General features: G+C 30.8%; 4 protein-coding genes across 10 annotated transcripts in view; 3 read left to right on the forward strand and 1 right to left on the reverse strand.

Moving 5' to 3' along the window:
- Positions 1 to 1,401: 1,401 nt before the first annotated feature.
- On the forward strand, positions 1,402 to 4,570 carry Hip14 (palmitoyltransferase Hip14). Of its 2 annotated transcripts, none has more exons than XM_017901094.1 (9): positions 1,402 to 1,555; positions 1,659 to 1,858; positions 1,952 to 2,161; positions 2,241 to 2,535; positions 2,597 to 2,797; positions 3,125 to 3,286; positions 3,359 to 3,515; positions 3,706 to 3,950; positions 4,065 to 4,570. In XM_017901094.1, exons 1-9 carry the CDS (start codon positions 1,418 to 1,420, stop codon positions 4,299 to 4,301), a joined length of 1,845 nt encoding a protein of 614 aa, XP_017756583.1. In that variant the 5' UTR covers positions 1,402 to 1,417; the 3' UTR covers positions 4,302 to 4,570. The 2 variants fall into 2 exon arrangements, with proteins under 2 accessions (XP_017756583.1, XP_017756584.1); XM_017901095.1 differs by having other exon boundaries at positions 2,256 to 2,535.
- Positions 4,571 to 5,680: 1,110 nt separating this feature from the next.
- On the forward strand, positions 5,681 to 6,729 carry LOC108548249 (uncharacterized). Its single transcript, XM_017901097.1, has 2 exons — positions 5,681 to 6,305; positions 6,397 to 6,729. The coding sequence occupies exons 1-2, from the start codon at positions 6,222 to 6,224 to the stop codon at positions 6,637 to 6,639; spliced, it is 327 nt and encodes a 108-aa protein (XP_017756586.1). The 5' UTR covers positions 5,681 to 6,221; the 3' UTR covers positions 6,640 to 6,729.
- Positions 6,730 to 9,921: 3,192 nt separating this feature from the next.
- On the forward strand, positions 9,922 to 11,770 carry LOC108548250 (uncharacterized). Its single transcript, XM_017901099.1, has 4 exons — positions 9,922 to 9,994; positions 10,129 to 10,277; positions 10,562 to 11,058; positions 11,630 to 11,770. Exons 2-3 carry the CDS (start codon positions 10,135 to 10,137, stop codon positions 10,986 to 10,988), a joined length of 570 nt encoding a protein of 189 aa, XP_017756588.1. The 5' UTR covers positions 9,922 to 9,994; positions 10,129 to 10,134; the 3' UTR covers positions 10,989 to 11,058; positions 11,630 to 11,770.
- A 201-nt stretch (positions 11,771 to 11,971) lies between these two features.
- The window catches only part of Mob2 (MOB kinase activator 2), a 114,445-nt gene continuing 113,608 nt past the window's right edge, over positions 11,972 to 12,808 (reverse strand). For 2 of the 6 annotated variants that reach the window (XM_017901106.1, XM_017901105.1), the window contains exon 5: positions 11,978 to 12,401. In XM_017901106.1, coding sequence (XP_017756595.1) covers positions 12,328 to 12,401 — 74 coding nt within the window. In that variant the 3' untranslated portion in view covers positions 11,978 to 12,327. Of the gene's footprint in view, positions 12,402 to 12,808 lie in introns of all 6 variants that reach the window. The other 4 variants (XM_017901101.1, XM_017901102.1, XM_017901103.1 and 1 more) reach the window with 4 other exon arrangements.

Consider the following 12,808-nt stretch of genomic DNA (forward strand, 5'->3'; position numbering starts at 1 on the left):
TACCCAGAGGGCGTTATAATTTCGCAAGAAACAACTGTATTTATTTTCTCCGCCAGATGACTCGTTGATAACTTTACATTCGTTCGATGAGTATCGGATACCGATCGGGCGGCTTGCGAAGCCGTTTGGTCAATAAGAAGCTTGTCGTGAAACTTGAGAAAGCATAATGTACATGTGACGCGAAAGACATATTGTGTATAAGTGCGGTACGCGGCGTGTGTAAAAAAAATGTATTAAAAAGGAAGCGTTAACAACGATGAAATCGTGTAACAAATAAGGAAAAATAAGAATAGTGTTGACCTGGATCACAGAAGAAACGACAAGTTATAGAAAGGTGTTTTTTCTATAGTCGAAAGAAAGGTCAACCCTTGTCTGGATTCTATGCGATGTACCGGCGCCCCACCCCCACTTACTGTTTGTCCTTTAAATCTAACCCCTTACTACATATTGGGGGGTAGCATGCCGCATACTATGCAAATCTATTATCAGCCTTGTCATTGCCTGGGAGGTAAGATATGATATCATTAAGTAGTTTTTGCAGATGTATTTACGATTGAGAGATAATTTCATGAATTGTGGAATAATTTAATCTTATCGCGAAAGTGCCTTGTACCTCGATGTATAGCGGTTTTATTCTTTCTTTGGAACAACCAAAGGAATTACGTCTTATAACTATCTACATACATATGCAAACAAAGAACGAGATCACTGTGGAATAACCAAATATTTCTCAAAAGTGAGGGAAAATCGTACATTGCAACATTTATCATAAGTCCCTGTCTCGAATACCAAATCGATTGTCAATATGCTCGATGTACGCCATAGTACACATTATATTTACAACGCGGTATACTTGGTGAATACAAACGATAGATTGATTATCATCGGTCAGATTGAATGATATTAATTGTCGGATGAAGTACATTTATCATGGAACAATGTCAGCAATCTTTTCCCAGATAACTATTTACACTTACAATCACTTTAATTAAAATCGAGAAACAATCATAGAGCTTTAAATTTATAAAGTAGTTTGTTAGAATAATAATTCGATATAAAATCATGCGACAAAATACTTGTAGGTTTTGTTGTAATGTAAATTGGTGTAGAAAGCCATTAACATTTTTTGTACATAATACTTCTCTAATATACAAAAGGTTTACAAAAATTTCTTTAAAACAATAATAGATATCTATAAATTGATATTGTTAATTTATACAATAATTATAAATATTTAATATTATATAACTTCAATATTTTATTTTGATTATAAAGTTTAGAATTTCATAGAACAATATATTATTATTGTTTCAGTTACATTTTATGACATAAAGCAATTATAAAAATTTATTTTCGGATACAGAATTTTTATTGTATTTATGACCTGACTTTCAAGTTGATATTAACAAATAGAAACATGTATGCATTAAAAATGCAAACTGCCTGTCAAAGCGAGGGCAGTGGAGAACCTGATGATCCAAGTAATCATCATCAGGAACCTGCTAGACCTCCAGCACAGGATTGTAGTTCATTTGACATTGTTAGAGCAACTCAGGTGATTAGATTTTAAATATTATTGTTTCATTAATTATTTGATTGATTATTATTATTAATAGTTATTTACAATACTAGTTGTTCAAAAAATTTATTTTCTACAGTATGGAGCTTTAGATCGTGTAACTGAATTAGTAGAAACTGGTGCTGATGTAAATCAGCCAGATTCAGAGACTGTAACATTATTGCATTGGGCAGCAATAAACAATAGGAAAGATATTGTAAAATACTTAATTGCAAAAGGAGCAGTTGTTGATGCAATTGGTGGTGAGCTTGCTTCCACACCATTACATTGGGCTACAAGGTTAATGCTAAATTACATATATAACTCAAATCTATTTCATTAAGAGTTTTTATTAAATATTTCAACCATCAAAATAAAAATTATTATTTTCAGACAGGGCCATTTACCTACAGTTGTGATATTAATGAGAGCAGGAGCAGATCCAACTCTTAGGGATTCAGAAGGATTCTCATGTATTCATCTAGCAGCACAATTTGGTCATACTTCTATTGTTGCTTATCTAGTTGCAAAAGGAGTAAATCCAAATATGCCAGACAGAAGTGCAATGACACCCCTCATGTGGAGTGCTTATAAAGTGAATAGGTAAATGTGAAAGAAACAACAAAAATCTGTATTTGTGAATATCTTTATTTAGAATTATAGTATATTGGTTACCTTAAAGTCTTTCTTTTTACAGTTTAGATCCAACGCGCTTGTTATTGACTTTAAGAGCATCTCATTCACTAGCTGATAATTTACATGGTAATACTGCTTTGCATTGGGCTATTATAGCTGAGAATAGTACAGCAATATCAACACTAGTTCATCATGGTGCATCTTTGGATATACCAAATATTCGAGATGAAACACCAATGACATTATTGGGTCGTCATATTGGTGCTGCTTGGTTAGGACATAAGATCAGTCAAGAAATCAGAGAAAAGCAGGGCAGAACAAGAACATGGTGTAGAGATAAGGTATGCACTGTAATTGCTTTTTACTTAATTTCATTTTATGAAATTTTAATTCTTTTTTCAGAGAATACGCTGGTACTGTATGGTCAGTACACCATTTATAGTTTTCTATGTGATTGGAATGATATTTCAGAGTGGACTGGATTATCTAGTGAAATTAGGTGCCTTTGTTACTCTTTATATAGCACTGTATGTAGCTAATCATTTTATCTTTGATGAACGATTATTTCATATTGTACCAATGTCAATTTATTTGGCTACAAAGGTAAGTACTTAAAACAATATATCATGAAACTGTTACTAGATACTTTATTTATATAAAGTCCCAGTGTTGAGTAATTGTAGAAAATTGATTGAATTATATCAGATATTAACTTTTACACAACTGATACAGACAGCCAATTTTTTATCATAACATGTTAGATAATATGAACAAATATAATTAAAACTTTAAAATATACATTATCAAAAAATGTTGATAGCTTTGATGCTATTTTATTAATAGTTTTCTGTTTAAAGAATAATTATTTGTTTAATATGTAATACGCACAATAGACTATTTGTAATCAACATTTTATACCATCTGTTACAGATGTGGATATATGTAACATGGGTATTTTGGCTAGGTATACATGCTGCATGGTATTTATGGTTACTATTAGTAGGTGGATCTGTACCATTTTGGATATGTTTCTTACAATCCTGGCGAGGGGATCCAGGCGTAATTACAGCTACACACGAGGATAAGTTAAATGTAATAGTCTATATATTGTGTTTACGTTATCTATACGTGAAGTGTATTCTTTAGTTTCATTCGAATTTTCAGACGATTATAGAGTTAGCAGAATCCGGTGGTTTTGAACCACAATCGTTTTGCAGCAGTTGCTTGGTCAGAAGACCTATGAGATCTAAACATTGTTCTACATGTGATCGATGCGTTGCACGATTTGATCATCACTGTCCTTGGATTAACAATTGTATCGGTAAGTCGATAAAAACAAATTTTAGGAGATAGTTTTATTATGTTAATAACATATATAACTGGCACAGTTTGAAAGTGCATTAACTTTTCACAATTTAAATAATATAGTTGTAGTTTAAAATCATCAAATAACATAGTTATATTTATAAGTTTTAATTACTGTTTTTTTTTTTTTTCTTTTTTAAAACTAGGTGCGCATAACCACAAGTATTTTCTGGGATTTTTAGCATCACTATTAGGCCTCTGTATTGTTGTTTTATCTGCTTGTGTACAGTATTGGCAATTTAAATGTTGGACAAATTTAACAAATGGGCATAGCGCTGATAATTATCTAGTTGCTGCGGCTACGTGCGATGCTTGGGTAATGTGGGTTGCAGCAAATACCTCTCTTCATTTCTTTTGGGTTGGCACATTGCTTACGTGTCAGTGTTATCAGGTTTGTTGAATGTTCTACTTTATTTCTATACAATTATGGTTTTATAGTTTTATTAATTGCAATCATTTCTTTTTCGTCGTAAAATAATATTGCTTTTATTGTATTAATTATTAGATTATGGTTCTTGGAATGACAACAAACGAACGTATGAATGCTGGACGCTACGCGCATTTCAAACAAGGAAATCCTTTCCATCGTGGTGCTCTTCAGAATGCTGCTGATTTTTGCAATTTAAACTTTTGCGGAATAAAAGGGAAACCGAGCTCAGATTGGTTGCATAGCTTTGATCACAAACAGAGCATCGAAAAGCTGCCTCTACTTGCTACGAAAGATAACTTCCAATATATTTAAAATTTGTTTTAAGAATCGCAGAACTGTCATGGAGGATAATGTAATTTTGCCATCAGAAGCTAACATAGTGTGTCATATCATTTACGCCTGAAGCATACTTCTGGATTACCAAAGAGTTACTACAAAATTGGAAGTGACTTTAAGGAAGGTAGTGATTTTGCATATACAGATTTAAATTGCATACTATAAGTAATTTCTTACACTCAATGAAATACAAATTTTAACATTCGTCTATTGTAAAAGACTGTTCTATGACGTAAGTATGCATATCCCACATTTGTGTATTCTACTTTTCTAGTATGAAACTGAAAAACACGTTGCACAAGTACTTTGACTCTATTTTTACAACAAATCATGAGCCAAGATTCTGTTTCTCTCTGTATATTATCGCCATGGTTTACTTCATGTAAACAAAATGCTAATATAATTGATTAAAAAGTAATTTACTTTATAACGAATTGTAAATATCTATACTTTTCATGTAATCGTAACGTAATCATTAGATATGAATACGTTAATATTCGATTGCAAATTTTTAGTTAAGTTTGCTTTAAACATTATACATATTACCAAGTATCAAATTTGATTTATTATTTACACATATAAGTACAACTTTAATCATATTGGAAAATTGTAATATCTTTATACAAAAGAACCATGACAGTCAGTTCTATGATATAATTGTATAATATATTTTTATTGATATTATTTATTATAATTATTTGTACTCTATAGTTTTTAAGCATTGTAGAAGTTCATGGGAGATCGTAAGTAATAATATCATCACCATTTTGTTAATATTAGAAAACTTTCATATTAAATTCATATTAAATATAAATGGAATTCAGAATATGTAAAAAAAAAAAAAAATGTTTCATAAATTCATATCGAAATTATCGAAAGAAATGCAAGGAATATTGCTAACGAAAAGTATGACATATTTATGTCTAATAATTGACGAATCTATTTTAATTCAAAAAAAGATAATCAAATGTTGTGCAACATGATTATAAAGTAATGTTATATTGCATATTACTGTTGGCAATTTAATCCGTTTTTCGTACTTACGAATAAGTTTACCTGACTTAAGTGCCATGCTTGTACTCTTCGAAAGACATCCACTTATACGTGTTTACACAATTTCGAGCTCTAACTTTGTAAGATTTGATTAACGTTGCCTGTTGTATCTAATATATTATTATATTACGTAAAGACCATTTTAACGATAGCAATATAAAATATTTACAGCATAGTTTATATAAAATTGTTTGCAGTGTCTGGTTTAATGTATGTCATACTTTGATAATGTCGTGAAATTTTAAAACATTATCTTATTCATTATATGTAATAATTTCAAATATAAAAAAGAAAGGAAAAAATCGAAGAAAAATAAGGGAAGAGTCTGATACATTTTTGTACGAGAGTTACACGTGTGACGATAGTTACTAATAGAAAATAATCGTCGAACGTTATTTTACATTCCAAAAAAGTACTTCAGTGTGTAATTGCGAGTTTCTCTTTCGTCTTTAACGTTAGTGTGTGATTAAAATCGAATCCTCACTTTTAATTCGAATTTTTCAGCATCCCCCATTGTCAGTCCCCCCTGTATCCCGGATTCCCGAGACGGAATTAATCCCCGGGGGATAAGTCGGCGAGCCTCTAATACGTTCGTCGTAATCTTTTTCCCCTGCGGGCGGGATCAGTGTGCTCACATATCCACTCCGCAACCTCCTTCTGCTGCATTATGCATTCGCAAAAGGAGGCTATTTCTTTCCATGAGCTCTCACTCTGCGTCATCTGTGGAATGGTGGCAAAGAAGGAGAGATCCCATCCCAGGTGTTGAAAAAGGACACAGCGTTTACTTGCCCACTCCGAGCACTCCTCCAGGGCGTATTGCGCCGTGTCCAACTCAGCCTCGCAATGATGGCACTGTGTCATCGTCTCCCGTCCTATTTTGTTCAGGTACTCACCGAAACAACCGTGCCCGGTGAGCACCTATGTCAGGTAATAGGCGAGCCTTTTGCTTTTGTGTATCCATTCTAATACTGGAAGCACAGTACCGGTGACTCTATTGTGCAGTCTTTCCGACTATTAGCGCCAAAATATCAAATGGCGGAAGTCCCGTCACGACCGTCGCCATTTCATGGGACCCCAGCGTAGAGGCGGCAAATCCTCAGGTCTGTCTACCGAGGTTGGGGAGCAACTGGCACTTTGCTATTGGTATTCCTTCCAGGCATGGAATCAGAACCTCGAATTGATCTTCGAAGCCTCACTAGCTATTAAGGGTGTGACCGAAATACTTCAAACGGTTGTTTACCCCAACATAGGCATCACGTAGTCTGACCCGGGACTATTGGCGGGGGACGAGACCTGTGGTAATACCATGGGTACTTGACTCAAGTGCCATGCTTGCATTCTTCAAAAGACATCCACCTCTACGTATTTACGCAACTTCAAGCTCTAACTTTGTAAGAATTTAATTATCGTTGCCTGTTGCATCTAATATATTATTACATTACGTAAACAACATTTTAATGATAGCAATATAAAATATTTACAGCATAGTATATCTCATTAACATTATCTTACTAATTATATGTAGTAATTTAAAATACAAAAAAGAAAGCAGAAAATCGAAGAAAAATAAGGGAGGGGTCTGATACATTTTTGTACGAGAATTACACGTGTGACGATAGTTACTAGTAGAAAAAAATCGTCGAACGTTATTTTACATTACAAAAAAGTACTTCAGTGTGTAATTACAAGTTTCTCCTTCATCTTTAATGTCAATGTGTGATTAAAAATGTATCCTCACTTTTAATTCGAGTTTGTCAGTATCAGTGACATAAATAAAGATTTAACTTCACTGTTAAGGTTGCAAGTACTATGTCAATTTCACTTTCTAACATTATTAAATATAATTACTACATATTAATACTGTGAAAGTTGTGTTGCATGCACAATTAACACAGAGAGATGAACATTCTGTAATTATTAATTGCATCCTTAACAGGATAAGATTAAATTTAATTTTAATAAGATATAATTCAAATTAAAAGCCTTAGTTGTAAAGAAGTTTTTGTCAATGGTTTTATTCAATCAACTATTATTTATAAATATTAAATACTCGAATTAGAAAAAATGCATATGTTTTTAACATTGCATTTCCAATAGGTGCCTAAATGTCCAATTATATTATCTTATATATATTTACAAAAACACTCTGAGGATCGATCAAAAGTTTAAGTATATTTTAAGCTGTGTTCTTATTTGTTACATACTTTTCAGTTATATACTTTTAAATGATTTTATATAGATGAACAACATGTTTCATCTGAGTTGAACATTATTATGTATCTAATAAGAACTTAAGATAGTAATTATATTATTTTACCAATTGTATTATGTACTTTCATTATTCTCAGATTGTTTTAACTTATGTAACAACAATATTGAACGTATAAATTATTTCATTTCATTGTGTTCACAACGCAACAAATTGTCATTTTAATGATTTAATGATTTCTCTTAGATCCCTTTGATATATACATGTACAGAACAAAATTAACATTCAATACAATTGCCCAACTGTCATGAGTTAAACCAAAATTTTCAATTTTGACTGCTTGTACAGAATGTTAAGAGATGTTTGTACAAAACGTTGAAACGTACATATATAGGATTAATATAATTAATAGATTCGTTAACGCGATGATATTACAGAATAAATACTCCATGTCAGAATTATTGCAAGAAACATGTGTATAAATATAAATACGAATGTAAGTTAAATGTAATTACTTTACAACAAACTATTAACTACTTATTGAATGAATGCATTTGTCAAGAATATGATTTCTCTTGTGTGAATGATACACATTTAGTATTTATATATATTTCCATTCTAGTCTGATTGATATTAAGGTGATTTGGTATTTGAATTATGTTTACTTCGTGCGTGCGACGATATAGTCGATTTATGTATAGTAAGTAATTTTTTTCATTTTCTAAGCGAGTGAGTCGAAAGCTAAAGGATTGTGTAGTTGAAGACACATTATCAACGAATAAAAATATTGAAGCTGTATTATAACATTTTGAGAAACATACACGTAACAAATAGATAAATACAACAGAAAAACTTTTATAATTAACGTTTTTAAATATTTAATTTGTTAATTACGAATTATTTACTTCAAAGAATATAAAAGAATTCAACTAAACCTCAGATTTAAGAGAAAGTGTGAGTATTGAAGTGTTTAGATTCTAATTAAAAATTTTTGTGAAAAGCGAGTAAATATAGTTGTAAAATTTTTTTCTGATTTGTTATGAATTTGAGAAATAATAAAACTCCTCGCAAGTGTTATATCACATAGATGAGTTACTGCTATTATATCGAATCATACTAGGCTAATTATATTATTCTACTTCTGATACAATTAATGTAAATAAACAGTCTTTTACTTTGAACAACGTTTTAAGAACAAATAAAGTTTAGAAAATTGAAGTATTTGAGGTGTAAGAATTTTTAGTATTTAATTAAAAAATTTAATCAAAGTTACTATATGTTGTAAGATAAATAAACAAATTAATATAAATTACTTTTATTATTTTTATTATTCATTTCATTGTGTATATTTCAATTTTATTCATGGAATTTATAGGAATTTCTTTTTTTGGACAATGTAACGTTATTAAATTATTAAACATTGAATATTGCTAATAGTCAAGAGAACATAATTGTGATATTATAAACATATGAAATATAAATATATATAACTGTTCTAGTTACTGTCACTTGACAGTTTAATTTCGTTTTAGTTTGTGTTACCTTAATTTCTAGTTTTGTTCAATTTGTTTTCAAGACATGTATGTATCATGGTTTCTGGAGAAGATTGTTCATATATTGATGTAACAGAATCTTCAAATATAACATCTTTGCAGTCAGATACTAGTTACACAGCTAAAGCCAATGTCAGAGAACCTCTTTGTAATTCTGTAAACAGGCAGGATAATACCTTTCAACAATTTAATTGTGTGTAAGCCAGGAAATTAATAATTTAAACAGTGAAAATTCGGGTATAAATATTGTATTTATTAAGGTAAAGATTGTAAATGTCGGGAGATACATTCAGCTGTACATCACGGAGCACCTTCGGAACAGTACGGTGTAACCAATACAGTAGAAGAATCGTACAAGAAAGATCTACCGAAAGATCAATGTTCGATGAAACAAACGTCAATGCCATGTTTATGCCGTGCTCATAAGATGTAATACAAGTATTCCATTTTATGTAACAGTTAGTAATTGACTATATTTTTACTTTTTAGCAGTGCTTATACTTTACCTTTGAAGTACAAAAATGGTAATTATGTCAGTTTCTTAAATTATTTACACTATCATTAACACACTGTGATTTCTTTGATTTTTGTTTTATACTTATAAAGTTTATACATTCTTTGATAATTTAAACCTTGTATTTAATACAATTCTAATTAGGAAAATTTAAATGAATTATTGATTATTTTCTCAATTAAATTTAATTTGTTTAAAATACGACCTTTCAGGTACATCATACTCACGACAATTTTGGTGTCCCTTTAAGTGGAAGTGGCCAAAAAAAGGATATTTAGAAAGAAAAGATAAAACATATGAAGTAAAATTAACACCAAAAACATGTCCTCATTATGCAGAGGTAAACCATACATATACACATTGATAGAATAACATTATTTTATTTTTCCTTTCATTATTAAGTACGAACATTAAATACAAAAAGTATACAAACAATTATTATACTTAATGTGGATAACAATGCACTCTATTTAGCCCTTCATGTGCTGTGAAATATCAGAAGGGATACCAAATAAAAAAAAATGTAATACTCCAGATCCAGTCAAAATACTAAAGAGTGAAGAGAAAAAGGTGGAAATAACAGAGAAAATCGACATCTATTATTTTGACCATGGGAACTCTGCGTAGGTACAACCACATATTTCAACTTTATATCATATAACAACAAAAAGAAAACAATAACCTTTCAATTTTTAAATGAACATAACTGAATTTAAAGATTTGGGAAACTTAATTCATTGTACTCTAATCAAAACATTGTTGTTAAAGATACTAGAAGAAAAAAGAAATAAAAAGCAAGGTTAATTCGTTTATATATTTAAAAAAAAGTTTTAAATAATTTAAAAATTATGTTGCTTATTTTACAATTATATGTTCATTAACATAAGATCTTTAACAATCTTCACAGATACTATCGAACGACGGATTCACCGCCGATATTAGCGACTGAAAAATGCGCTGAAAAAACCGATCAAGCAGCGACTCGTTTTTGGGCTGAGATATTTGGGACTATTCATATCGGCACTGCTTTCGTCACAGCATTTATTCTACAATTAGTTCGATTTATACTTTATAGTATAATCAGACCACTGACAGTGGGCATTTTGCAATTGTTAGCGGACTACTTTATAAAACCTCTATTGTCGATTGTGTTCAATGCCCTCATACAGCCTATATTGATATTGTTATACAATATCGCGACGTCTTTCAAGGATCTTTGTGAACCTATTGCAGAAGCGATAGGATTGTTCCTACGAGAGATTGCTCACTTGTGCGCAGCAATTCGAATCGTCGAAGTGAGACAAGGCACCGCTTCCTCGGTTGCTTGCACTTGATGAACGGATAGAAGAAAAAAAATCGATTCTAAACGACGAGAAAGGGAATATGCTTTGTTAAGAGAATAAGGTACAAAACTCAATCTTTTCTTGCGATTCATAAAAAAATAGCACCATGTAGATGTTGACTTAAGTTACTTCAGAATAACTGTTTCAAAGCTATTTTAACTTTATAACTCTATCTTGTACTATATCCTGCTTTCTATTGACGAAGGTTCAAAAGTAAAAGAAAATGGATAACCTATTATATCTAGGCGATTAACTTTACCTTGATTTTAAGATGATAGTGAAAGGATTAAAATGAAGCTGAATTATGATTAAGTAGAAGAAACCAGTTTTAACCCTTTAAGGACCAAGTGTATTTGCTACAGGCCTTTATTAGGAATTATTTAGAATATCCATGAGGCCATTTATAAGCACATTTCTCTTTCTAAATTCGCACTGTTTTAAAATGCTTCAAATAGTATCAACTGATCTGAAGTGAAGAATTTGCTGGGACTCAAAGGGTTAAAAAATAACTAAATCGTTTTATCAAATATACTTATAAAAAGGAAAAACTTAATATAAAGCGTAATTTGTGCGTATGGATGGTATTTTCCTTGTCAAGCAAATCACAATATTCATCCGTTGTCCTTCCATAGATGATGATAAATTATCTCGATCACCAATTCGAAAAGGCATTGTCCCAGGATACAAATGATGTGAACTGAAGAAGATTCGGGAACAGCTCGGTGGCTGTTCAAATTTCAACGAATATAACACATGCCTTAACACCAGGTATATATTTGGTATTATTTAAACTTTACAATATTATTATCAGTTTCATTCATTTTGTTATTTTTTGTTATTTTTTTTTTTTTTTTTTTTTTTTTTTTTTTTTTTTTTTTTTTTTTTTTTTTTTTTTTTTTTTTTTTTGTTTGTTTTTGTTTTTACAGAACAAATTATCCTCTTATAGCAACTAACTTTGTCAATAATAATCAATAATCATCCTTCATCTCTTTCGTATATCTTACTGTTTAATAAATTATGTACAATCTCACAAACAACAAACGGAGGAACCTAATTACATCATGTAGTTGTTCACACTTCGCTATGTACAGGTACTACTGGTTTTTACAGAATTGCGCTTTCGCTCCACCTGCGTATGTAGTCGTTAATGCTTAAACTCTGTCGTTCGCGTATTCTATTTAAAAAACAAAACAGAAAAGAGAAAGAGAGGAGCGGAAAAGAGAGAGAAAGAGAAAAAGATTGGAAGTAGAGGGAAAGAAAGAGGAAAAACAAACGCCTATCGTCACCTAGTCTCAGGAACTGCAACCTCTTGCTTGCTGTGCATTGCGATCTAGGTGGCTGTGGTCGGAGTCTCCTGGATGGCTAAAGTTTGTGATGAAGGCGCTGATGATGATGTTGAGTCACCTGTAATTACGAAATTACTTTTAGTAAATAAATAAAACAATATAATAAAATATTTTTAGTAATCAAATAAAAATTAATAATACTGAACTTTTTCATTATCGTGTTGTATATTTTTGCAGGTGTATGTAAAATAAAAGTTATTTCGTTATACATATACTCATAATTGAATTATAAAGGCACTAATTGTCCAAAGCAGGTCTACATTAATGAATTAAGTTTATATTTCATCAAAGAGGAATCAACGCTAATTTGTTAGTTACTTTTATCTTTTAACATTTCAATTATTAAAATTATTAAAATCTCCTATACAGTACTGAGAGAAACAATTTTTCATAAATTTAATAAACTGTAATACATTTTCCTTTAATATACTTATTAGTGTATATTTTATTATATATTATGCAATA

This window comes from Eufriesea mexicana, unplaced genomic scaffold (assembly GCF_001483705.2).
Source record: "Eufriesea mexicana isolate 0111107269 unplaced genomic scaffold, ASM148370v2 scaffold1490, whole genome shotgun sequence".
In the NCBI taxonomy this organism is placed as follows: domain Eukaryota; kingdom Metazoa; phylum Arthropoda; class Insecta; order Hymenoptera; family Apidae; genus Eufriesea; species Eufriesea mexicana.

Excerpts from the sequence above, each read along its gene's own strand:
- LOC108548250 (XM_017901099.1), top strand. The coding sequence starts at position 10,135 with ATGTGCTGTGAAATATCAGAAGGGATACCAAATAAAAAAAAATGTAAT. Across the intron at positions 10,278-10,561 it reads TTTGACCATGGGAACTCTGC|ATACTATCGAACGACGGATT; the intron begins GTAGGTACAACC and ends CAATCTTCACAG.
- LOC108548249 (XM_017901097.1), top strand. The coding sequence starts at position 6,222 with ATGATGGCACTGTGTCATCGTCTCCCGTCCTATTTTGTTCAGGTACTC. Across the intron at positions 6,306-6,396 it reads CCGGTGAGCACCTATGTCAG|CGCCAAAATATCAAATGGCG; the intron begins GTAATAGGCGAG and ends TCCGACTATTAG.
- Hip14 (XM_017901094.1), top strand. The coding sequence starts at position 1,418 with ATGTATGCATTAAAAATGCAAACTGCCTGTCAAAGCGAGGGCAGTGGA. Across the intron at positions 2,162-2,240 it reads AGTGCTTATAAAGTGAATAG|TCTTTCTTTTTACAGTTTAG; the intron begins GTAAATGTGAAA and ends GTTACCTTAAAG. Across the intron at positions 3,287-3,358 it reads CACACGAGGATAAGTTAAAT|ACGATTATAGAGTTAGCAGA; the intron begins GTAATAGTCTAT and ends TCGAATTTTCAG.